Source organism: Balaenoptera ricei, chromosome 16 (genome assembly GCF_028023285.1).
Source record: "Balaenoptera ricei isolate mBalRic1 chromosome 16, mBalRic1.hap2, whole genome shotgun sequence".
In the NCBI taxonomy this organism is placed as follows: domain Eukaryota; kingdom Metazoa; phylum Chordata; class Mammalia; order Artiodactyla; family Balaenopteridae; genus Balaenoptera; species Balaenoptera ricei.
The window spans coordinates 55438178-55462388 of record NC_082654.1 but is presented as its reverse complement, the minus strand read 5'-3'; the positions used below and the strand labels follow the sequence as shown (position 1 = coordinate 55462388).

Here is a 24211-nt window from a genome sequence, read left to right as displayed (position 1 = left end):
TCTTTATTCCAGAGCCTGGCACTCTCTTCCCCTTTTCCCCCCCTTCTTCTTGTTCTAGGGAGATGCCAGAGACTGCCTGCAGAGAGCTACAAGCCAAATTTTTTGTGCCATGAACTTTAGGGATTTTAAATGTCAATTTAGTTTTAACTTTTTTCTTTAAAAAAATACATGATGAAAGATACATAAAAATATATAGTGAAAATTAATATTTCCACCCCTGACCCCTTCAGTTCTGCTCCCCTGAGGCCCTGTCACCATTACCAGATGTTGGGTGTCTAGTGAAGCGTCTCTGGCCTCCTCTTGTTTATCGCCATGCCGTACACTACTTAGGGAGTTCTGATTTCTACCCTAAAGTTTATCTTGGGATTGTTCCATTTCAGCACACGCAGTTCAGGCCATTCTTTTTAACGGCGGCATGTTATTCCTCTGTGTGGTCAACCCTGATTCACTTTATCAGCCCCCCATGGATGGACACTGAGGTTGCTTTCAGTGTTTGGTTCCTATAAGCCGAGCTGCAGGAATGCCTCACATGTACATGCTCAGAGGTCTGTCGTAGAGAAGGCTAGACGGGGAATCCAGGCATGGGGTGCTTGACCAGAAAAGAAGCACGCTGTTTTGATTCCAAGAGGGAGCATGAACATTTCTGAGTTTTTCTTTTGGAGGGATCTTGTGTTTCTGCAGTCAGAGCCTAGAGCTGGAGGGACTGCAGTGCTGGTGCTAGTTCCCGCTGTAGTCTGTCTGTTTCAGCTCAGGTCAGCCTGCTTCCAGGGCACCTGGTGTTTGCAGCCCTTGGCTGTGCCCTGTGGGCCTGCCTGTGCACCCGAAAGTGTGATGTAAGAGTGTGAAGAGGCAGTCAGAGCCAGATAGGGTCTAGGGAGGTTCCGGGGAGGCGGGGAGTGGGCTTGAGCGGCCCCAGGAGTTTGCAGGAATTGGGCCAGGTGTGAGGTCCGGCATCCTGGCTGAGAAACAAACAAGGATTTGGGAATCAGCTTTTAGAAGAGGAGATTCTCCCTGGGTTTCGGGGGTTAGTGTGAGGCCTCTTGTCCAGGCCCCACTGGACCTTCCGCAGCTCTGGGATTCCCCCATCTCCTGCCTGCCCAGAGGCTCTGCCTGGCTTTGTGCCGCTTCAGGCTGCTCTGGGCCTGACTTCCACCCTGTGATTTTAAAAGCCTGTGTAGAAGACACTTGGTGTAAATAATAGATGGGTTTTTCTGTTTTGAGCAGGCGGCTTCCTTGCAGAGCAGAAGCAGGGGGTGAGGGCAGGTGAGGTTTTCTTCCTGGGATGGGTTGGGGCAGGGAGGCAGGGATGTGAGAGAGGGCTTACGTTGGAGCCATCTACTGGGATCCTTCTGGGAGTCCTGGGAGTGCTCTGGCTGTTTCCCCATCCTTGTGGCCACCGTGTACCCCAGAAAGGACCATAATCTTCCCCTATCTGGCTCTGGCCACCCCATGCCTGCAAAGGGCAGGGCACGAAGCGGGGAGATTTTAGGGCTGGCTGGCAGATAGCCCCCCTAAAAAAAAAAGGTGCCCGATATGACCCTGACCTGGTGAGTTTGAGGCCTGCGTCCCTGCCCTGTCTCTCCCACCATTGCCCTCACATGCCGCCCCTGTGAGAAGTCCACAGCTTCCCATGCCCACCGCTCTGTTGTAAGGAGCTTGTTGTTGGAGCTTGGCAGCACAGAAGTTTCTGTTGTGGCCGGGTGGCAGCTAGGGCTGACCTGTGGGGCTGAGGAGGTGGCGCCTGGGAACTGACAGTGGAGCTATTCATGGGCTCTGCCCCGGTTTCCTGCTGCCTCCCATTGTGAATTATTTTGGGGGGAGGGGAGGAGGAGAGGGGGTGGCCAGTGCCTCTATTGTTGCTGGTAGCGGGAGCCCATTATGCTAATAGAAGTCCTTTAGTGAACAGATCTTAGCCACTCCAGGGCCCCACTCATGTTCTCTGATGTTGGGTGAGCTGCCTAGCCCAACCCTGCCCTCTCCCAGCGCTCCCCATCCCTGGAAATCTGGAGGGACCCTGCCCTTTGTGGGTACCTCTGTCAAGATTCCCCTCCCCCCCCCCCAAGCCCCCTAGCTGTGCCTGGAACCCCCCTGGGGGAGAGCTCTGAGCAGCTGGGCAAGGAGCAGGGGTGCACAGTGCCTGTCTTGTCAGCCACCTGCCCGCCGCCTCTGGGAGTGGTGTCTGCCTGAGCTCTCCCGGCCCAGCTGCACCCTTGGGTGGGGGCCAGGCGTGTGCCTGGGTAGCTGTCAGCCTTGAGGCCCCCATTTTCCTTTGTACCTCAGCGCTCAGCCCGGTGTCCCCTGTGCCTCGCTGGAGCACTCAGCTCTAGAAAAGCCTGCTTGCCGGCAGGCCGGCCTGCAGCCTCCCCCCGCTGCCTGAGCCACAGCCATTTTCCTTTGTTCTGCCATCTCCGGGCTCTTGAATCTCAGGCAGGCGGCGGCAGGCTGGGCAGGCAGCAGGCATCGGGCGCACAGCACCAGCGGAAGCCCTCACGACATGAATCTTCCCACTGAGTCGATGGCGTGCAGTCTGCCGGCTGTACCGTCACTTCCCCCAGCTGTACCCCCAGCTCCCCGGTGGTGCTGAGATTTCTGTTTGTTTAAAGAGGGTCTTGCATCTTATTGGATCACAGTGATGCTGACTTGTACAGTGGGGACAGAGAGGGGGCTTTCCTGTTTGTGCCACTGAGGGTGTGTGAGAGAGGGAGAAGGATGGGGGGGAGGGCGAGTTCATGGATGCCTTTGGGAGCACCAGCCTCCTGGTCTTAGGCAGAAAAAGCCACTTCCAAGCGTAAATTTTGATCCCTTTACCTCCTGGTCCTTCTCCATGAAAGAGCCGTGTAGGAAGAGCTCTTAGCATTTAGTGGCAGGGGTAGTTGAGAAAACAGTAGGTTTTTTTTTTTTTTGGTCTCTGTGGTTGTGGGAATTTTTCTCCAACTGAGGGGAACCATCCACCCCCTGTCCCTTTGCATCTGAATGTCTCTCATCCCCAGTTTTTGGTGGGCAAAATGAGCTTCCTCCTGGGGGTCTGATTTCACCCAGTGTGAGGTCACAGGCCAAGCTGAGGGTTACTCTCTGGCATCTCTTTCTGGAAGTGTGCCCGCCCCAACTCATACATCTCCAGCTTTCTAAACCGCAGCCGGAATCTGAAATGTAGTCCCCCTGCCTTTGACATAAGAGTTGTTTGGTATGAGAACTCTGGAGCTGTCACTACTTTTATTCGTGTTTAGCATTTTTTTTTAATCTTTTCAAAACCCATCCGTCTTGAGATCAGCCTGGCTGTCTTATCTGACTCTTATCAGCCAACCTCGCAAATTAGGAAGCAAGTCCCAGCCCTGGACAGGGTTGCCCTTTGGAGTGCCCTTGTTTCAGCAAATGTTGTACAAGACTCAGCAAAAATAGCTAAGTTCGCTGTCATATACCTTGAAACACAGATGCAGCTTTTAGCGTAGTTGGGCCCAAACAAGTGTGGGAAAGGTCATGACTGAGGCAGCACGCTGCTCCGGAAAAGCGCAGGGAAGTAAGGAGAAGGCTGAGGTTGGGTCCCAGCTGTGCGACTGGCCCTCTGGGTGACCTTGGCGATTCATTTCCATGGGCGTAGGTCTCTGGAAAATGGAAGGGTTGCTCAGATGAACTTTGGACATTTTTGAGCCGTGACTCTTTGAGTTCTATGAATCTAAGTCCAAAGTGCTTGGTCGCTACACTGAGCCCCTCTCACCAGCTCAGGGCACCTTTTTGGAGGAAATGTCATCAGATGGGGTTAACGGAGGGTATCTCTTCCCTGGCGCATTTCTTCCTCAGGTTCTTGAGGGGCTGGTGGTGGTGAAACCCACCCATCCTGAGCCCAGAAGCACACGGGCAGTCCTCAGGGGCTGAGTGTGGCACCAGGAGCCCACTGATAAATAGTCCTGCCTCAGACAATGGCATTGACCCTTTTCTTGGAAATACCACATTCCCTCTTTGGGGAACCTCCGGGGATGGAAAGAAAGCTCTTTATTTTACCTCCCAACAAAGTGAGGCCAGGCTGTTAAGAGTAAAAACAAAACCTATAAGACAGAGATACCATCTGTACTTAAATATCCAGTTTGGTCCTGGGGGTGGCGAGGTGGCGGCTAGATTTACATTTTGTCTTTATTTTGTTCAAAATTCCAGGAGGCAAAAATGGGTTTCGGGCCCTTTATCTGCCTTTCCCCACCCAGCCTCCACCCCCTGGGAGGCCTCCTGTGCCCCATGGCTTTCCTCCCATTGTCTGCTGGGCTGGGATCAGCCTTGTCACTGTTCTGGGCTGTGTGTTTCTGCCCTGCGTCACAGGAGGTCTGTGGTCTTGGAAGGTATCCAAGGGGCAGGGAGTCCAGCTTTGATAAACATTTGGTTAGAGTAGCTTCCACAGCTGTGAAATGGGAATAAAAATAACCTGTGAGGATCCAGTGGGATGCACTAAAATACTGAGCAAATTCTACAGTTAAAGCATTCCTCCGAGAAAGCTGATTGCATCCCTGTCGGTGGACACACGATTAGGTGGGTGGGCTTTCCCCCATGACTTGCCTTACTTAAGTCCTTTCCCTCCATCAGTGTTACTGTTTTTCTTTTGGGCCTCTTACACCCTCACTGTTCAGACCACTGCCCACAGGCCTGTCACTGGGCAGCACCGACAACACCTGGGAGCCTGTAGCGCTGCAGACTTGCCCCACAGCAGCTGATGCAGAACCTGCTTTTAACAAGATTCCCAGGTGATTTCATGCGCTTTCAAGTTTGAGAAGCACTGGCTCAGACACCTCCGTCCCGCCCTGCCCCACCCTGAGACTCTCGCACCTTCTTCTGTCTCTTTTGTGGTTTTGCTGTCTTCACCCTCTTGCCCTCCTTAAAGCTGCCGACTTTAAAGGGCTCTGCCAGCTCTGGCTCCGTGGCTCCCACCCCCTCGGGCGCGCAGTTCGCAGCAGGTAGCCCTGGGCGCTGGCGGTGTCTGGGAGGTGGGTCTGGGGACCGTGGAAGCCGCCTTGGCTGGCAGCTGGCTCCCTGAAGCCTGCTGGCGAGGTCAACTTCGGGGCACTGAGCCGAGGAGGTAATTGGAGCCCTCTTTTGTGAAAGGGGGCGCAGAGCCTCCCTCGGCCATCTGGTGCCATTTGCCCCGCCCCATCCGTCCAGCTGGGCGACAGGAGATCAAAATCAGGTTGTAAATGTTGTTTGCTTTTTGTAGAAACACAAAGCATTCTATATATAAAGATGTTTTGGTAGACGTTGAAGTTCAAATAAATAGGCCAGAAAAGGGATTGTAAATTTATTTTTTTTAGCGGAAAAATGTTTGAGATGACTCTCCGGATTTCGCTAGGATTGCCTGCCCTCCCACTGCGTTCTGGTTGAGGTGGGTGGAGGGCTTGTGGGTGTGAGCTTGGGCCCCCAGGCCTGGGGATGCCCCTGGCTTTCCGGGACTGTTTCAGGGACTAAGCTGCTAATCTTCTATCTCTTTGCGGATCTTTCTCAGCTTTTTTCAGTAGAGATCCACCATTGATTTGCATTAAAAAAAAATCTGCTTCTCCCTCCCCCACCCCTCTTATTCCTCTTCTCTTTTACATTTTCAACGCACTTTGTTATATTTATTTATTTTTCTCCAGCGGGCTTCACCTTTTGCTTTGTCCCTCTGTGAGCCTGACCCCAGGCTGTTTGCCTTGCTCGGAGGCCAGGAGACAGGCTCTGCCCTGGCCTGGTGAGCCCCTGTCTGCCCAGGGCAGGATTAGGGAGTGATCCCAATGCTGACCTTGGAGTGAAGTGGGTTGGTTGGTTGTCTTAAAACACAGTATATTGTAGTGAACTGTGCGACTTTGGATACAAAGATTTTGAATATCTTAGAGCCACAGTGTTTTATGCCTTTCAAGCACGGAGAAATGGAGTAAATGTGTGTAATTCTAAGTTCTCCTATATAGTTTCTTTGTGTTGGGGCAGAGGAGGGTGGGGATAGGGCAACCCCTGCAAAAAGAACATTTCCCACCTACATTAGACGGGCAGGTCACATTCTCGCACCGGGGCAGCTCCCCTAAGGGCTGCCCAGGACTCAGCTATTGGAGCAGAATTTCTCTCCGAGAGAAGGCCCACTTGTCACTCAGTATGTTTGCGGCTGTTAGGAGTGGCCCCTACCACAACTGTGTCAGCCCTGCAAGGGCAGCCACACTGGTGGGGTCTTGGTGACATCCTCAGGGCCCGGCCCAGAGCTGGGGCCACACTGGGGCTCTGTTGAGACTGTTGGCTGCCACCATGCTGGGTTGTAGCAGTTAAACCCACTGCTGTGGGGAACATTTCCTGACCAGCTTCCCGCCTCCTCCTTCCTTCCTTCCTGGGCCCCATCCTGCCCTCCTGCTCCTGCCTGACTGCATTTAGCAGAGGGAAGCGTGTCCTGAGCCCCCTGCATCAGGCACGGGTCTCACTCGAGTTCTTGGTGTCCACAGCCCCATTCTAGGTGCCTGGCACGCAGCAGGTGCCGGGACATGTAGAAACAGGTCCTGAGATGTTCATCTCCCACAACAAAAGCCTTTCCCCCAGGGGCTCACAGAGTGAGTTAGGGCACTGGTGGATTGCTGTGCACTTGGCTTCAGTCGCGAACTGGCCTTGCCTTAGGCTCTTCGTGGGGAACCTCAGGGTGGACAGAGGGTCCAGGCCTCTGGGTCCTGAGGTCTGGAGGTCACAGCACGTAGGCCTCATGGGTTCTTGTCCATGCTGGGGATGTCGCTGTAAACTGGGCCCAGATTACCACGTCTTGTGTGCACCTGGCTTCTGGGGGTAGACATTTTGTGTGCACTTAGGTTTTCAGAAACAGGCCTGCTGTGATTATCTGGGCACAAGGTGCCGTGCACCATGACGGCAGGGCTCCCCATCCTCACGTGAGAAGGCGGCTTCCCCTGCAGCAGCAGAGGGAAGGCAGCTGGGAGGCCAGGACGGTGCCAGGCCTCCTTCCCCACAGCCTTTTGAGAGGTTAGGGGGCAGCAGCTGTGGGTGACCTGGCCCTGCCTCATCTGGGTGGGCAGGCACCACCCTGGTGCTGCCTGAGCAGTTGAGTAAGCTGCCTGATGAATCATCTTCAAGATCTGTGTTTGGGCCCCAGGCGTGTTTGTTGCCCAAATGTTTGTTTGTTTAAAGGAAAATGGCCACAAATTCTACATTTTACTGGAGATGAGTTATTTTGTAGACTCTGCCTTCATTTGTTTTGTTTGTTTTTTGATCTTTTGTCAAGATAAGACTTGGGTTATGCATTTTGTGGTGTGTCCCCATTGTATCCCCTCAGGAGGGATGGATGTTGGCTTGAGGGCCTCATTACTAGTGATGACAGTGGTGGTCACTTGGTTAAGGCAGTATCTGCTGGGTTTCTCCACTGCTGAGCTATTATTATGTTCTTTGTAATTAGTAAGTGTCCTATGGGGAGATACTTTGAGACTGTGTAAACATGCTGCTTTCTCATCAAACTTTGATCAACTGGTTTTAGAACCTGTTTACGGTCTGAATGTTTTTGTGTCATCCCCTGCCCCAGTTCACATATTGAAATTCTAGTGCCTGGTTTGATGATGTTAGGCGGTGGGGCCTTTGGGAGGTGCTTAGGTCATGAGGGTGGAGCCCTCAAGAATAGGATTAGTGCCCTTACAAGAGACCCCACAGGGCTCCCTTGCTGCTCCATCTTGCGAGGACACGGTGAAAAGGTGCCAGCTTTGAACCAGGATGAGGCCCTTGCCTGACCATGCTGGCACCTTAATCTTGGGCTTCCCAGCCTCCAGAACTGTCAGGAATAAACTTCTGTTCTTTAGAAGCTGCCTGGTCTGTGGTATTTTGTCCAGTCTGGTGTTTTGTTACAACAGCCTGAACAGACTGAAAACCCATTATCAGTTATTTCTGTTGTGGTTGCTGAGTGACAATGATTTAATTACATTAATTTTACATTTATCCTTCTGCTGTAAAGAACTTTCCCTTCTCCTCCACTTGTTTATTTATCCATTTATATATATTAGAATGGACTCATGGATTCTTACTTTATTCAGTGAGTTAAAATGCATTAGTATTATTGTTTATTTTGATGCTCACATTGTTCCAGATTGGGCCAGTGGGGGTCCCTTCAAACTGACGGCTGTGAAGGACAGCTCTTAAAAATGTGAATTTCCAGGTCTGTCACAGTCCTATTAAACTAGTCTCTGTGTGCAGTTTGGAAAAAGCTCCTTGAGTGATTCTCCTGTTCTGTGGAATTTGGGATCAGCTGGACCAGGCCGGTCATTTTCAAGTGTGTAGCTCATGGAGCCTCCCCTTTCCACCAGCCACTTGAAGAGACCTGCTATGCCCACCTCCATGCTGGGTTTCTGGGTCAGAGTCTCTTTGTACAAAAGCTCTTGTAGCTTGAAAAGTAATAAAAATAGTAAGTTTGAAAATTGCTGGATTAGGTGACCTCCATTCCAGGCCCAACATTTCTCCCGCTGAGCCCTCACCTCCCCGCTTCCCTCCTCTGACCCACATCCCTCCCTCCCTCACCTTCTTCCTTGGTGACAGGACTGAGGTAGACAGATGTCTCCTCACCAGATTAGTGAGGGGCCCCTTGATGCTCCTCAAACTCATCAGGTTTGGGGTTGTGGGTTTTTGGTGGTGGAAGCTCATAATGCTGTGTTTGCTAAGAACAGAGTTTCATACAGGAAGCCAATTCATACAGCACTTAGAATCCTAGGCCCGTTGGAGAGCCTGGTGGGGCTCAGAGCTGGTGGCCTAGGCTTTCCTGGACCTCCACCTGGAGGCCATCCCAGGTCCAGCAGTCTAGGGCCTGAGGGTCTCTGAACTCTGGGAACCTCCCTTCTCCCACACCTGTGTGGCAGGGCCTGTGCTTGTGACCCTGTGATAAGGGATGGTGGCCCACCCTAACACCTGCCTGGCTTTGTAGTGTCTTCCCATAGTGAAGAGTCAAACTTCCAGACCCCTGTGAGTGGCTGCTGCCACCATGTCCAACTTTGTACTGTTTCTGGCAGACTCTGAGTATGGGGAGTTGGGTCCTAAGGGGTATGGGTTAGAGGAAGACTTAGACACTTCTGACTCTGAGGGTGAGTCAGAGCTGAGTGGGGAGCCCATGGAGCTGAGCCCCTCCTTCCCCTCTCAGGGTGGCGGTGCCCCAGGGCTGAGGCATGACGTCCTTCCTGTGTGTGATTCCCATGGGCAGTGAGGCAGCCTACTCTGGCCTGCCTTTGTGACCATCTCTCCTACTGGAACCCATTTCCCTTGAAAGTCACCTGTCTCCTCCTAGACTTCTCCCCTTGGGCCTCCCTGTTCCTATGGCCAGTGAATGCTCCCCAGTACCCAGTGGGCTCTGAGGACCTGGACAGTCCAGGGCCTAAGGTGTGCTGTTTGGAGGTGCAGCAGGGTTCCCAGCTCCATTGGGAATATGGCTGCCCTTCCCTGGGATGGGCCTGTGGGCAGGTACAAGTACTGAGAGCCTCGAAGGCCAGGTGGAAAGGTTGAATCTTGGTGAATGGCTGAGTCTGGAGAATGAGGCAGGGAGGAGCCAGCAGGATAACTTGGGTTCTAGCTTGGGATATGGGTGGATGGTGTTGTCCAGGTCAGCATAGTTCAACTGGGTTCTTTGCTTAGGGGTCTTACATGGCCCAAATCAAGGGGTAGGCAGGCTGCATTCAGAAGAGGTTCTGGGACAGAATCTAGTTCCTTGCTGTTTGTTGTAGAACTGAGGTCCTGTTTCCTTGCTGTCAACCAGGGCTACCCTTAATTCCTGGAGCCTCTCTCTGGTCCTTGCATGAGGCTCCTCTGTCTCAGATCCAGCAGCAATGCATTGCATCCTTCTCATGCTTGGAATCTCTCTGACTACTTCTGCCCTCAGCTGGGAGAAAGCTCTGCTTTTAAGGGCTCATGTAATTACACTGGACCCACTCAGTTTCCCTATTTTAAGTAAATTGATTATTCATCTTGATTACATCTGCAAAATCTCATTTGTCCTTTCTTTTATATGGTTATAAATTATACTTCCTGTTTTTTGACTTTGCTCAGTAAAAAGATGGCAATTAAAAAAATTTTGAAGTCATCCTAGAGATCTGTGTAAAAATGGTGGATTGAGTGGACACACCTAATTTTATTTTATCCTAAAACCCCACAAAAGTTAAGATACAGGGAATTTTTAAAAAGCAATCAATCTACGAGGACAGGGAGAATGGGAAAGGAAACAACAGCAAGAAAAAATTTGCAAACCAGTAATTAGATGGGTGAGGGGCTCGGTTTGAAATGTAGGAGTTGGTGTCACCATATTATTATTTTGGGGGTTTTGCAGGGGAGGAGCATCAGAGGTGGCTAAATATAAGAACTGTTTGAAAGCAGTTGATGTGGTTAGAGCCCTTTCCTTTCTCAGTGGTTCTTGGTGACTGCTTCTTCCCTTTAGCTGGACATTGGAGATTCCTTCTGCTGAAGGAAAAACCAAGGGCCTGGGAGACTCCAGGTGTTCTTGGAGGTTCATATGAAGACTATCTCCATTCCCCAGCCTTTTATCCCACTTGGTTTCTAGAACACTGACAGCCAGCCCCTTACCTTTCAGGCAGGAGATTAAAAGACACCTCACTCGGGAACCTGACCGGCCTAAGAGGAAAGAACTAAAGATGCTGACGACATCTTTAGCAGATGGCCCAGCCAGATCGCCCTGCACAGAAACTCACCTGCCCAAGAACTCAGTGCTACTAGTCAGTTCTTAGGCATTTATTCTTAGTCATGAGGATTACCAAGGATTGCTAATATCTGAAGAAAGTACCTAACATGAAAGGAAGCAAAACAAGTAGGGGGGAAAAGGCAACTTGAAATAAATATTCTATTTAGAGAGAATATTTTGAAAAAAATTAGACATTTTCTCAGAGACATAAGAGAAATATTATATCTATGAAATATGAATAGGATACTATACAAAAGGAACATTTAGAAAACAAAAAAGTATTAAAAGTTTAAAAGAGTAAGAGCAGAGCAAAAATATCAGAATTAATAGAATAATTAGAATTATTATAAAGTTGAAAGAGTCTTCCAGAAAATAGACAAGAGAGATGAAGAGATGGATAATAGAGCAGAAGAGGTAAGAAATTTAAGGAATCAGCCCGGGTTCCCATATCCATTAATATAGGAGCTGCAGAAAGAGAGAACAGAGAAAAATGCAAGTGGGAAAATCATCCAGAAAAAAATTTCCTAGAAAGATATAGGTTTCCATATTGTATGGACTCATCAAATGTTGAGCCAAGTGGATGAAGGTAGACCAGTACCCTGAAATGTCAGTGTGCTGGGGAGAAAGGGATGATCCTACAAGTTTACAGAAAGAAAGGAACAGGTTAAATACAAAGATCAAGAATCTGAGTGGTTTCAGCCTTCTCGATACCCTGGAATATAGGTAGGGTGACCCCTTCATTGTTCTCAGTGGAATTGACTCCCAACCTAGAATTCTATACACAGCCCAACTTTTATTCAGAAATGAAGGTAAAATAAAGATGTTTTCAGACATACAGGGTCTGAAAAACTTTCCTTTTGCCCTGAAGATTTCCTCCACCAAGGTGAACAAAGACTGGCTCTCTTGTAGGCTGTATCCCAAATGAGGCAAAAGGGAGTTCTGGGACCCAGTCCAGATTAAAGCGGCTCAGAGGATTCCAGGAGAGGTTTCTTCTGGAAGAAGAACTAGAAATAGGACATCTGATGTGAGCGAGCTTATTGAGAGGAGATTTGGACAACTGGCATTGAATTTGGGGTTGAATATTAATAAATTTGTAGAAAATTAAACAAACAGAAAAATAAGAATTATTAACTCCAGAGAACAAAAAGTTGTCTAGGAAAGGTAATCATGGTTTACATGGCTCACTCTGATGGCTCTCGTCGTCCTAATAATGTAAACACTGAAAATTACTCTAGCCATCACTATAGTTTAGCTATAATTGGAGTGCAGGTATGGGAAAGGAGTTGGGGGGGGCGGTTTGGGGCACAGGTGGTTTGTAGAGGAGGGAAGAGAGTTATGCCCTTGTCTTCCAGGGTGGGAAGTGGATAGGTAACACGTAAATAACACTGAAAAGCCAGGGAATAGTAAGACAAACATATCATATACAGAAATTTCTAAGAGATATTTGGAAAGGTAACATTAAGACCAGCTAGAAGTTGAGGGAGTCCCTGGAAAGGGCAAGGCCTGGCCTTGGGACCTGGGATCTGCTGTTTTTCTCAACATAGCTTTTACAGTCGCTGATTCGTAGATTATGTGCGGGGACAATTTTGAAAAAAATTAAAGCAACAGCAAATCTAGAACACATGGCCTGTGATAAGGGGAAGTCCTGTTTCACAAAACTCAGGGGTGCATGTAAGTATGTGTGCCCTGGATTGATTGTTAAATGTGCTTCTTACTGTGGGCCGTCGTAAAAAATTTGAAAGCCATTGTCAGTGGTTTCTCATTGCCAGTTCCCTTTGCGCACTTCTGAATTGTCCAAGTATTTTACAGTTGAGCGTGTGCTACTTTTTAAATTAAATAAAGCGGTGGGAGGGAGAGGGAAGAGGAAGGAATCTTACAAGTTAATATTATCCCAAAGTAGATGAGCCCTGTTTACTTTGACTACAGAGGTCATCACACTTGGGGGGCCAGCATCCTCCACCAGTAGTGGCCTCCGTTTATTTTTTTTTTATTTTATTTTTTATAAATTTATTTATTTATTTATTTTTGGCTCCGTTGGGTCTTCATTGCTGTGTGCGGGCTTTCTCTAGTTGCGGTGAGCTGGGGCTACTCTTTGTTGCGGTACATGGGCTTCTCATTGTGGTGGCTTCTCTTGTTGCGGAGCACGGGCTCTAGGCACGTGGGCTTCAGTAGTTGTGGCACACAGGCTCAGTAGTTGTGGCGCACCGGCTTAGTTGCTCCATGGCATGTGGGATCTTCCCGGACCAGGGCTCGAACCCGTGTCTCCTGCATTGGCAGGCGGATTCTTAACCACTGTGCCACCAGGGAAGACCCTCAGTTTATATTTTTAATACAAAGGTGGTAATGGTAAGTGCGATGATGAAAACCTTTTTAGAAAATCACTTGTATGTCTACCAACCCATGAAACCATTTTCACGCTTTTAGTTTCCATTTTGACCTTTGACCACATGGTTACAAATTGTTTCATAATTGCAAACCAGGATGTTTAGATTTCATACTTAACTCATATTGTTTTTCTTCTTTTGGTTTCTTTCCTTGAGGCAAATTCTGAGTCATGAGTTTACTGGATTAAGGGTCTGGCTTTTTTTTTTTTTTTTGGATTTGAATGTCTGTAACTGTATTGCTTACCAAAGGGTTAGTAACGGTTTACTCCCATGCCAGCTAGGTATGAATGCACCAGGCTCATCGTGGTTTGCCAGCAATAGTGGTGGTGATTTTGTTAAATTAAAAAGTGTAAAACACTATCTGCGGGTTGTCTTTAAGTTTCATTTCCAGTGACTATGAATATTTTTCCATTTATGAATTGTATTGTCCTTCCATTTCAGTATAATGCCCGTATCCTTTGTCTATTTGTCTAAAACTAGGATCTTTTGTTAAGTATGAACTTTTATATGTTGCAGATAGTATTTACCCTTTGTCATAATAGCTGCAGCTGCAGGTAGCTTATCATTTGTGTGTCCTTTTTAATTTTAATGTTCCTTTTAATTGTATGGGAATTTAAAAACTTACCTGTTTTATACTGATATTTTTGTACTTTGGATTGTTTTTTCCTGTTGGCTCAAAAGTGAAGGAGATTGGCGTGTGTGTGTGTGTGTGTGTGTGTGTGTGTGTGTACATGTAGCCTTTAATATTTAGATTGGTTTTAGCGTATTATTCAGTTCCTCTCTGATTGCAAACGAGCTATCTCAACACTTAAATAATTCTGACTTTCCCCCTTGTTTTAAGAAGTTGATGTTTTGACAAACACATGCCTCCTATTTGCCACATAAATGCTTTATTCTTTTTTGATAACTTTTGGAGTTGAGACAGTTTGAGGACTTGGAATTAAATTTTTCTGATAATTGTTTTCTATGCAAAAAACACAAAATAGCTTTTGGAGATTCTTCTCAATTGTGGTGGTAATTAGTATTTGTGAAAAGTTTATTCATCTTCTGTTAGAAGGCAAAGTTCTTAGTCTGTGTATGTATTTTAGGGTAAATGGTCTTGGTGTTAATTGGTTACCTGGTAGAGCGCTGAGTTCTGCCTTCCTCTGACATGACTAGGGTTACCAAAGAAGGTGAGAAGTCAGGGACCACAGTCACTCTGGAGTCACTTTGGCTAACTTTTGGGTCAGGTCTGGTTCTGGTTTCAGCGCCGCTGTCCTCATCGCCTTCTGTTCTTTGGTCCTTGGTAAATTTTGGGTAACACCTCAGGCTGGTGGCTGGGGAGCACTCAACAGTCTTTTCTCCTTCATTGAGGTTCTGAAGCTGCCAAGCCAGACCTCAGATGCTCATTGGCTTCATTCCCCTCCAAACCCAAGGCCCTGTGTTGGAGGATGTGGCTTAGGCTAGGGTCCAAACAGGTCTAACTGTTACCTCCTTCCATTTAAATTCTGGGGCTTGCCTATGTGGAGACCTGGATCTTCTGGCTGAAGTTCAGGACCTGCTTCTCCACCTCCTGGTCCCAGAACAGAGCGAGCATGTCAGGAGTGAGAGGCAGGCTTTCCTCCCTGCTCCTTAGGTGAAGTGTGGGCTGGGGTCACTCTCCTCACCTCCTGGTCCATTGAGTGCCTTCTCTTCCCATGGGGAGGAGGAATAAACAAGTGGGTGAAGAAAGACTGAACTAAATGGTTTCGCGTCAACAGTTTCCTCTTCTGTGGGTTGGAATGGGGAAATAAGTGTCATTGAGACACCCTGCCCCAAAACCTCTCGTAAGGTTATTTTGATCCAACACAAATGGCACAGTGCTCATGCGAGTGCTCTGGGGGCGGGGGCGGTGGCAGGCATGTAAGGGGACATATCTGAGTGTGACACATCATCTCATGGATGATTAGGGTGTTTCTTTCTGATCATTCCCTGGCACAGACCTGGCTAGTATAGTTCCGAGTGTTTAAGTTACCAGGGAGTGAGGGCTTGGGGTTTACGTCATGGTTGTTGAGATTCTCCGGGTGTGGGTTCGTACCCTGACATCTGTGAAAGCAGAGTTATTTCCTGGTTGTCAGTCTTTGTGGGGTGAGACCCTGGGAGCCCAGTGGAGGAGGGGGGAGCAGATGGTAAGAAAACCAGCCCCCTGCAGAGAATCCAGAGCACAGGGTCCCTGCAGCCTGCATGCCAAGGAGCTCCCTGTGGCCTTTCCGTGTTCTCCCTGCTTACCTGGCTGGAGCTGAAGGAGACCAGGGATCTCCACATGGGGAGTCCCTGTGTCACCTCAGGGTCATCGTTTTTCAGAGGCCCTGGGCAAGCGGGCAGGGATGAGGTCTGCAGTGCTGTGGAAAGCATACAGGCCAGTTGCTAATTAGCTGGCTTCTTTGTGGAGCCAAGACCAAGGAGAGAGAAGGGAGCCTGGCTTTGTTTACTGCTTCAGAGCTCTGGGGAGAGTTCTTTACTATGGTTAGGTTAAATGATGTCCAAGGAGCGCCCTCTTGGATTCCTGAACATTCGGGTGCCATGCCTGAGCAGCCCTCCCCAATCTCTGGGGCCCAGTTCCATGGAGAGCACGGCCATCCACTGTCTGGCTTCTTTAGGAAGCACAGGTGAGGAGGTGCATTTGGCCTTCCAAGGAGCACGATTGTCTTGTCCATAAAAAGAACAGGGTTTCTACCACTTAAACATTTTTCTGCCTCATAGGTCATTTCCAGCCAAGTTGGCTGTTCTCTGTCTTAAACTTACTTGAGTTTTAGATTAAAAAAATTTTTCCTGTGTGGATTAATTCACACATCTGCAGCTAGGAAGACAAACCAGTGCTTTGGGGTTTTGTAATCTGCGAAACACAAGTGGGTGAATTTTGGTTACTTTTAGTTAATTGCTTACCAGGAGCCATCACTACTGCACTCCCCAGTCTCTGTGCTGCAAATACAGCTGACAAGGTCCTTCCACCTTTGCAAGATCCCCAGAGGGACTACAGCCTTCCGTGCCCAAGCTGATACCTCGTCCATTAGGCATGGCAGGAACCACCTGGGGAATCGGTCAAAACTGGAGATTCTTGGCCCCAACCCAGACCTTCTTATCAGAATCTCCAGAAATCTGTGTTTAGAGTAAGTCATTTTTATGCTGCCGGCTGATCTCCTCTACACCAGTGACATTAGGAGTCGGTCGTTAAGGCCCCACTTTAGCTGAGGATGCTGAGGCCCCGAGAGGCAGACGCTTGCCCAGGTCAGGTCATGTTGCTGAAGGAAGGAATCTCTGCCTGAGAGCTCCTTTTCCTCTCCCTGCAGCCACCCTGCGTGGCCCAGGCTGTGTTCAGGCCTCCTGTGTGTCCTTGTGTCCAGTATTGTCCCTCACTACCTGGGGCTGTGTTCGCACGCACTCTTGGAGGGGAGTTTTGTAGAATTGCTGCTCTGCTGGTGGCATGGGGAAGTGGGCGTGGGGCTGCTGGGTCACTGCCCCTCCCTGGCTGGGTTTGAGGCCAGGCAGGCTGGGCACTCCCGGCTGGGCCTTGACCGCGCTCCCATCGCTCCTGGAGGGAGGGGAGCCGGCGGATGGTGGTGTCCAGGCTCTGCCTGTTGGTTCTGCTCTGTGGGAAGGATGGTGGAGCAGTCAGAGCACCCGTTTCCAGAAGGATGTGGTTTTCATGTCCCTGCTTGGCAACGCTTTCTCAGAACGCTACAGACCAACGGCCAGGCCACCGAGGCCACCTTACAGGGAGGGATTTTGCCGTGGTTGCTCCACAGCGAGGCGCAGAAGCTGGTCTCTTGCTGGCAGTTGTGGGTGGTTTGTCTCCCCACTGTCAGAGTAGCCTTGTTTGTTTTTGCCTTAAGCCCTGGGTTACATCTTGTTCTTCTCCTCACCCAGGGGAGTGGGGCGAATAGCGGGTGGGGGGGAGCATTCCCCGTGAGCCTTAGATCCCACCCTGGGGGTCAGCTTGAGGCAGGCACCTGCCTGCTTGCCCACCATTCAGCCACTGTTTGACAGCAGGGGATAATGGAGGAGTTAAGGGTTCACCTAGGTTGCCACTGGGGTTCAAAAAGGAACATAGTAAAGGTGGGCCAGGCCCTCGGAATTCATTCCCCTTTGAGGGCACCCTCGTTTGTGCAGGCTTTGGCGGGTGGACACAGATAAAAAAGAGTGGCCCCTCCTTCACCCTGTGCCGTTCAGTGTTCTATAATCCAAGCTTTACTGCAGCCCCAGGAGGCCAAAACAGTGGTCCTGGTAGGTGGGAGGTTAGGCAGAGGAGGGGGGAATGGCGTGAAGGCTGGCTGCTGTGGGCTCACAGGGTCTCTCTGCCCGGGCCAGGGTACTCTGCCTTCCTTACCTTTGGAGGGTGAGCTTGGGGGGTTGTCTCGGAAAATGTTAGATGAACGAATATGGCTTTTCCTGACTGGTCACTGTTAGGTCACGTCCAGACCTGCCCTTTCATCTCTTCTTCCCAAACGCGGCTCTCAGTGGTCAAGCCCTCATTTCTTCCTTTGGTTCCCTCGACTCCTGGTTGCTCTGCCCCAGGTAGCCGTGGGTGGAAAGAATGTGGACTGTGGGGAACCCCCAACCCACCCCCACCCACCCCCCCCCCGCCTTGGTTTAGATCCTGGGCCCTGTTGTTTTTGTCTTGCTGTTGGGCAAGTCACATGACCTTCCTGAACTCCTATTTCCCCATCAGGAAGTGGGGAAATCAATACCCAATGGAGAGGTGATGAGATAATGTTTGGGAAGGTTCCCAGCAGAAGTCCTGGTATTTAGAACACACTTTTTAAAAATCACCATTCTCCATTCTTTCAAAAATTCTCCTCTTATTCTTTTGGCTGTTTATGGAAAGTTGACTTCACCTGATTTTTGTCTAACCTGTAGCTGCCATTGATAGTAAACCCACGCCTGGACCAGTTAAAGAGCACAGGGGACAATTTGGGGATTTCTGGAGCCTGAGTCTGTATCTTGCCTTTGCTCTTTCCTTGGGGAGCAGGTTTTGGGGAGATGTTTCGAAACTGAACCTGCTGTCTTATCACTCCTCCTCTCTCCACAGATCCTGCTTCTCAGAAGATGCACTATTATAGATACTCCAACGCCGAGGTCAGCTGCTGGTACAAGTACCTCCTTTTCAGCTACAACATCGTCTTCTGGGTGAGTGGATGAGAGCGGCCATGTTCCCTGCCGTAGTCCTTAATTAGTAAATCATGCTTTTTCATGTTCTTTTGATTTGCCAGACCCCCGTGAGGCTCTGGGTTAGGTGGCTGACGGTCAGGGTCCTGCCCTCATGAAACCAGTGACAAGTATTGGGTTGACCAAAAAGTTTGTTCAAAAAACTGGAAAATCCAGTTCCGTTCAAAACAGAAAAACCAGAACAAACTTTTTGGCCAACCCAATAAATTATAAAGTAGACCGTCAAGTGCTGTGATGGGGAAGGCCAGGGCGATTGAAGACCAGATTAAGGGGCCCTACCCCAGCCTTGGGGGTTCAGGAAGATGGGGCTCTGACCCAGATGCGTGTCGGTTTCCCTCCACCCACACCCCAAGAATGCCCCAATGAGACATCAGCTGCCGGGTCCTTTGTGCACATTGGACTGTGGGCCAGGCCTTGTCCTGGGCTCTGGGAGGTAAGGGTGGACAAGGGGAGTAAAACCCTGTCCTTGTGGTGCTGGTGTTCAATCAGAAGGGGTATTAGCCTACTGAGCCTCAGAGCAGGGCGGGTGAAGCTGCTTGGCCGGGTGGTTGGGAAGCACATTCTGAGGAGAGGTGGCTTGTAGGCTGAGACCTGAGTACTAGTGAAGACACAGCTATGTGGGGTCTTGGGAAGAAAGCTCCAGGTAGGGAGAGCAGCATGTACAGAGGTCCTGAGGCAGGAATGAACTTGACATGTGCAAGAAGCAAAAAGAAGGCCATGTGGCTGAAGCTGAGTGAGTACAGGGCACAGGGGGCACAGGTGAGGACACGGGCATGAAGAAGCCAGGTCATGCAAGACTGTATGGTTCCCAGTAAGTAGCTGGAATTCTACTTCTTTCAGTAACTCTTGGTAGGTTATAAGTTGGATGGTGTCATCTGATTTTGGAGTGATTCTACAGAGTGAAGGCATGGATGGTGGTCCCATGTTCTGAGATGGGCATTTGGGGCAGAAGGGTTTGAATGGCCTCTTAGCCAGCCACATGGAGATGTCAGTGTCCTGTACCAGTGGCCATCCTGGAGATGAAAGTGTTGGCCACCATCAGAGGAAGAGGTGACCAGATCATCGAAGGAGAGTGTATTGACTGAGGAGAGGAGGGGTCTGAATATTGAGGCGGGGATGCTAGAGGTGGGGTTGAGGAGGAAAGTCCTCTCCAAAGTTGGCTGTGAGTGAGTGGCCTGAGATAAAAGGAAGACCAGGAGATTTTGTGTCGTGGAAGCCTTGAGAGGAAGCCCTTCATGTAGAGAGGGGTAGGATGAAGACAGAAAATTGACATTGGCTTTGACAAGGCGGAGGGTATGACCTTGACCAGAACTGCTGGGGATGGAAACCCACCTGGAGTTGGTCCAGGAGCCAGTGGGACATGAGGAAGTGGAGACCAGTGACTCATGACAGTTCTTTTAAGGAGTCTTGCCTTAAAGAGGAGCAGAGAAATTGGGTACTGGCTGGAGATGGTCAAGGGGTTAAGGGAGATATCAGAGCATGTCAGTGGCATTGGTCCAGGGGGAGGCAGACATTGATTCTGTGCAGGAGAGCACGGTCATGTGCACAGAGGGTTTGAAAACCTCATTTAATCCAAGTGTCTGCAGCTAGTGTCTGGGTGGGGCCTGATGGAGAAGGAGGGACAGGATAAGTGGTCATGATGCCACATTTGCCTCTACTGAGGATTTTGGCATTTCCTATTTGGACTGGAACTCTTGACATCGAGGCCGACTTACCAAGATCTCTCAGCCTTTCACCCTTGTTTTTCCAGCATCACCCCCTGATGATTTATCTCAAAGTTTGGGGGGTTTTCTGTCCTGGAGAAGTAGGGTGGGATTCAGTGGCTTGGCCATTCACCGCAGGACTTTTCTGGTGCCCAGACAACCTTTCACCAGCAGCCTCATTATTGCCCCTGAGGTAGGGCAGTGCTGGACATTTGAGGTGGTCCCTGTGGGCCCCTCCTAATGGGAGGACTGTGGTTGCCCCGTCCCTGAGATGTGTGGCCTCTCAGGCCTGCATTGCTCCCTGTCTGGAGGAGAGCCTTCTGGCCTCACCTGGAGTCCCCAGCCCTCAGCCAGGTGCACAGTTGAGGGCCACCTGGCTTAGGCAGGTGGTTTGACACTTTAGACACTTTGTCCACCCAGCTGTTGTACCCCTTGCCCGCTGGCCAGCCGTGCTTGCTTGGCCTTATATCCCGACCTCTGACTCTCATCCTGATTTTTGCATCTGGAGTGAAACTCTCCTGCTGCTGCTGTGGCCCAGGGCCCTGGTAATCTCTGTTTCTTCAGAGCCTCTTCAGGATAGATTCTTTGCTCTTGGGAAGCTTTACTAACTTGCCCAATATAATACATTGGCAGCACCAGATTCACATAGCGGAGTTCATGAATCCAGAATTGTAGCAAGTCTGCTTGGTGATTGAAGGGGGCTACAGCGTTATCGGAGTTTTGCAGAATTGGCAGTGTCTGTGGTCGAGAGTTAATCATTTTTCAGTTAGTGTGCACTGGGGCAGAACAGGACAGGACAAACAGGAACAGTCAGGAAAACGAGGCATAAGAGCTCTGTTGGGAAAATGAGAGGGGGAGGCTGCCCGGCCCCTCCCTGCTGGGTTCTAGGCGGAAATTTGCTGTCTTCATCTGCACAGGAGCTGGGAATGTGGAATGAGGCTTGAGAATTGGGGCGCAGAGCCCTTAGGGAAGTGCATGGTGCAGTGGGGGTTCCTGGGTGCCAGTCTGGACTCTCACCTGAGCTGATTTCTTTGTGAAATACTGCTCTCACCTGCCTGCTGCCTGCCTCACAAGGTTGCTGAAAATGAATAAGATGATGTGCCAAGCCCTTACCTCCTCAGAGAACTTTTCTTTTTTAAATGGAGAAAATACGAAACTAGAGGAATATAATGAACCCCCCACTCCCCGCTGCCATGTTCCCATCAGCTAGCTTCAAAAGTTACCAACTCAGCCTATCATGTTTAATTTATATCTTCCCCCACCTTGGATTATTTTGAAGCAAAGCACAGATGGATCATTTTGCAGAGAGTTTTTGTTTGGTTTCGATGAATGAACAGTGAGCAAGTGGAGCAAGAAGGATGACAGCCTTGATGGTGGACTTGGGCTCCGGAGGCAGGTCTGAATACGCAGAAGCATCCTGTTGATTCTTTGACCGATTCCAGGTGCTGGAACAAGCAGAGGTTTTATTTAACAGTTTGCCCCGTCCAGAATTATTTTCACGGTAACGTTCTTTATAGCAAACACCTGTAGCACTCTAACCGTTTTTTGTTTTTTTTTTTGTTTTTTAAGCTGTCTCCTTCCAACTTCAAGGCTGAGATTTTTCCAAGGGACCATTAATACTTGGTTGAGGCGAGAGATGTGGATGCCCGCAGTGTTTGTGTCTGTTCTGAACTGCATGTTTTACTGGGTGAACATGGAGCTGGGCTTCATGGGGATCTTATCACAGGGATGTCAGGAAAATGCTGCCACCACAGCATTTTGAGGACACTAGCACTTTTTACCCTTTCTTGGTTTTAAAAAATTATTATTATTATTATTATTTTAAAATTTATTTTAGTTTTGGCTGTGTTGGGTCTTCGTTGCTGTGTGTGGGCTTTCTCTAGTTGCGGCGAGCAGGGGCTGCTCTTCGTTGCGGTGTGCAGGCTTCTCATTGCGGTGGCTTCTCTCTTTTTATAAATTTATTTATTTATTTATTTATTTTTGGCTGCGTTGGGTCTTCATTGCTGCGCTGGACTTTCTCTACTTGCCACGAGCGGGGGCTACTCTTTGTTGTGGTGCGCGGGCTTCTCATTGCAGTGGCTTCTCTTGTTGTGGAGCACGGGCTCTAGGTGCGCAGGCTTCAGTAGTTGTGGCACGCGGGCTTCAGTAGTTACGGCTCACGGGCTCTTAGAGCGCAGGCTCAGTAGTTGTGGCACACGGACATTAGTTGCTCTGCGGCATGTGGGATCTTCCCGGACCAGGGCTCGAACCTGTGTCCCCTGCATTGGCAGGCGGATTCTTAACCACTGTGCCACCAGGGGAGCCCGGTTTTTAAAATTATAATCATTCCTTGGATGTGTTAGACCTGTTTCTAGGGCAAAATCTCGCTTTGACATAGGAAAATGCATATCAAAACCACAATGAGATATCACTCTCACCCATTAGAATGGGTATTATTAAAAACCAGAAAAATAACAAATGTTGGTGAGGATGTGGAGAAACTGGAATCCTTGTGCACTGTTCGTGAGAACGTATAATGGTGCAGCTGCTATGAAAAAAGTATGGCGGTTCCTCAAAAAGTAAAAAATAGAATTACCATATGATGCAGCAGTTCTCCTCTGGGCATATACCTAGAAGAATTGAAAGCAGGATCTTGAAGAGATATTTGCACACCCTTGTTCATAGCAGCGTTATTCATAATAGCTGAGAGCTAGAAGCAACCCCTGTGTCTACTGAAGGATGAATGGATAAACAAAAAGTGGTCTATACAGGCCATGGAACATTATTCAGCCTTAAAAATGAAGGAAGTTCCTACACATACTACAACATGGGTGAATCTTGAGGACGTTATGCTGAGTGAAATAAACCAAACACAAAAGGACAAATACTCTATGATTCCACTTATATGAGGTACATAGAGTAGTCTGCTTCAGAGACACAAAGTAGAATGGTGGGTACTAGGGGCTGGGGGGAGGGGAAAATGGGAAGTTACTGTTTAATGGGGACAGAGCATCAGTTCTGCAAGATGGAAAGAGTTCTGTGGACGGTGGTGATGGTTTCACAATACTGTGAATGTACTTAATGCCACTGAGCCGTACACTTAAAAATGGTTAAGATGGTAAGTTTTATATTATGTGTACTTTACTATGATTAAAATTCTTTAAAAAATCTCATTTTGACTTGCAGAGGAAAGGAAGCTGGGACGGGCTTACAGCCTTTGTCTTTGTTCATTCTCACCCCACCTGATTCCACAGAGAATTTGAGCTTCCCTGGTTTTGCTGAGTGAATCCTCTCGAGGGATGATTCCAATGATGCCTGCAACTCCCACCACAGACACTGAGTTTAATCTGCAAAGATCCTGATAAAGCCCTTGCCTGGATCTATTTCAGAGGTGGAATAAAAGTGAAAAACGGAGGCTGCTTGTAGGCACAGACGACAGAGAGCCCCCCCTGCTGTGGACCTTCTCAGTGACAAGGGCAGGTCTGAGCCACAGCTTCCCTGCTTGTAAAATGCGGGAATTCATTTCTGACCCTGATGTGCAGCCTGTTTCTGGGTGAGAAACATGGACATTTGTGCTCAGTGACCAACGTGGCTTGAGGCCCCTTCCTCCGAGGTAACAGATGCTCCCACGAGTAGGGTGAGCATGTAATTTGTGCTCCAAGTTGGGAAACTTTTAAGAATGAAAGAGAGGTTATTAAGAATTTTGCCGGAACAACAGATGTGCCCCAGGACTGCCCCAGGCAAACCAAGACAGTCCCTAACCCTAACCCTTCCCAAGAGAGGCAAAGCCAGTCCGATGCGGAAGGACCTAACGGCAGCTCCCTGCCTTTGCTCCCGTTTGTGGCATTTTTGTGGGTGGATGGTCTTAACTCTCTTTGTCTGGCCCTACAATGGGCTGTTGACTCTGGATCATTCTAACCGTTAGAGAATTGCCCTTATTTGAGCTGAACTCTGTCCATGTGATATCAGACCCCAAGGCCTGATCCCTAGGTCTGAGTGCAGATGGTTTCTCTGCTTCCATTTCTTGGTAATTCAGTGCAGTCAGAAAGGGAAAGTCTAGTGTTTTAATAACATGTGTAGACTATTTCACTTTCACTGCTGAGAGGTGGTACCTTTTTTCCCTTCCAGTTTTATTTACTAAACTTTTGTAACTGCATGGAAATTCTAGAAGACTACACAAGGCATCCTAACTTGACTGTGTTCCCTCCTTCAGGCTCCATTTTCCTGTCTGCAGTCACACATAGTTTCACATCTTGGTGAGAGTATCCACGTGATCTTGAAGTCTGCGTTTTCGTATCAGCATCACC

The 24211-nt window shown here is 49.1% G+C and overlaps 1 protein-coding gene across 2 annotated transcripts in view; it reads left to right on the top strand.

Moving 5' to 3' along the window:
- Positions 1 to 24211, top strand: part of TSPAN14 (tetraspanin 14) — a 55847-nt gene that overhangs the window by 8672 nt on the left and 22964 nt on the right. For both annotated transcript variants that reach the window (XM_059900241.1, XM_059900240.1), the window contains exon 2: positions 18086 to 18183. In XM_059900241.1, the coding sequence (XP_059756224.1) occupies positions 18103 to 18183 (81 nt within the window). In that variant the 5' untranslated portion in view covers positions 18086 to 18102. The remainder of the gene's footprint in view (positions 1 to 18085; positions 18184 to 24211) is intronic.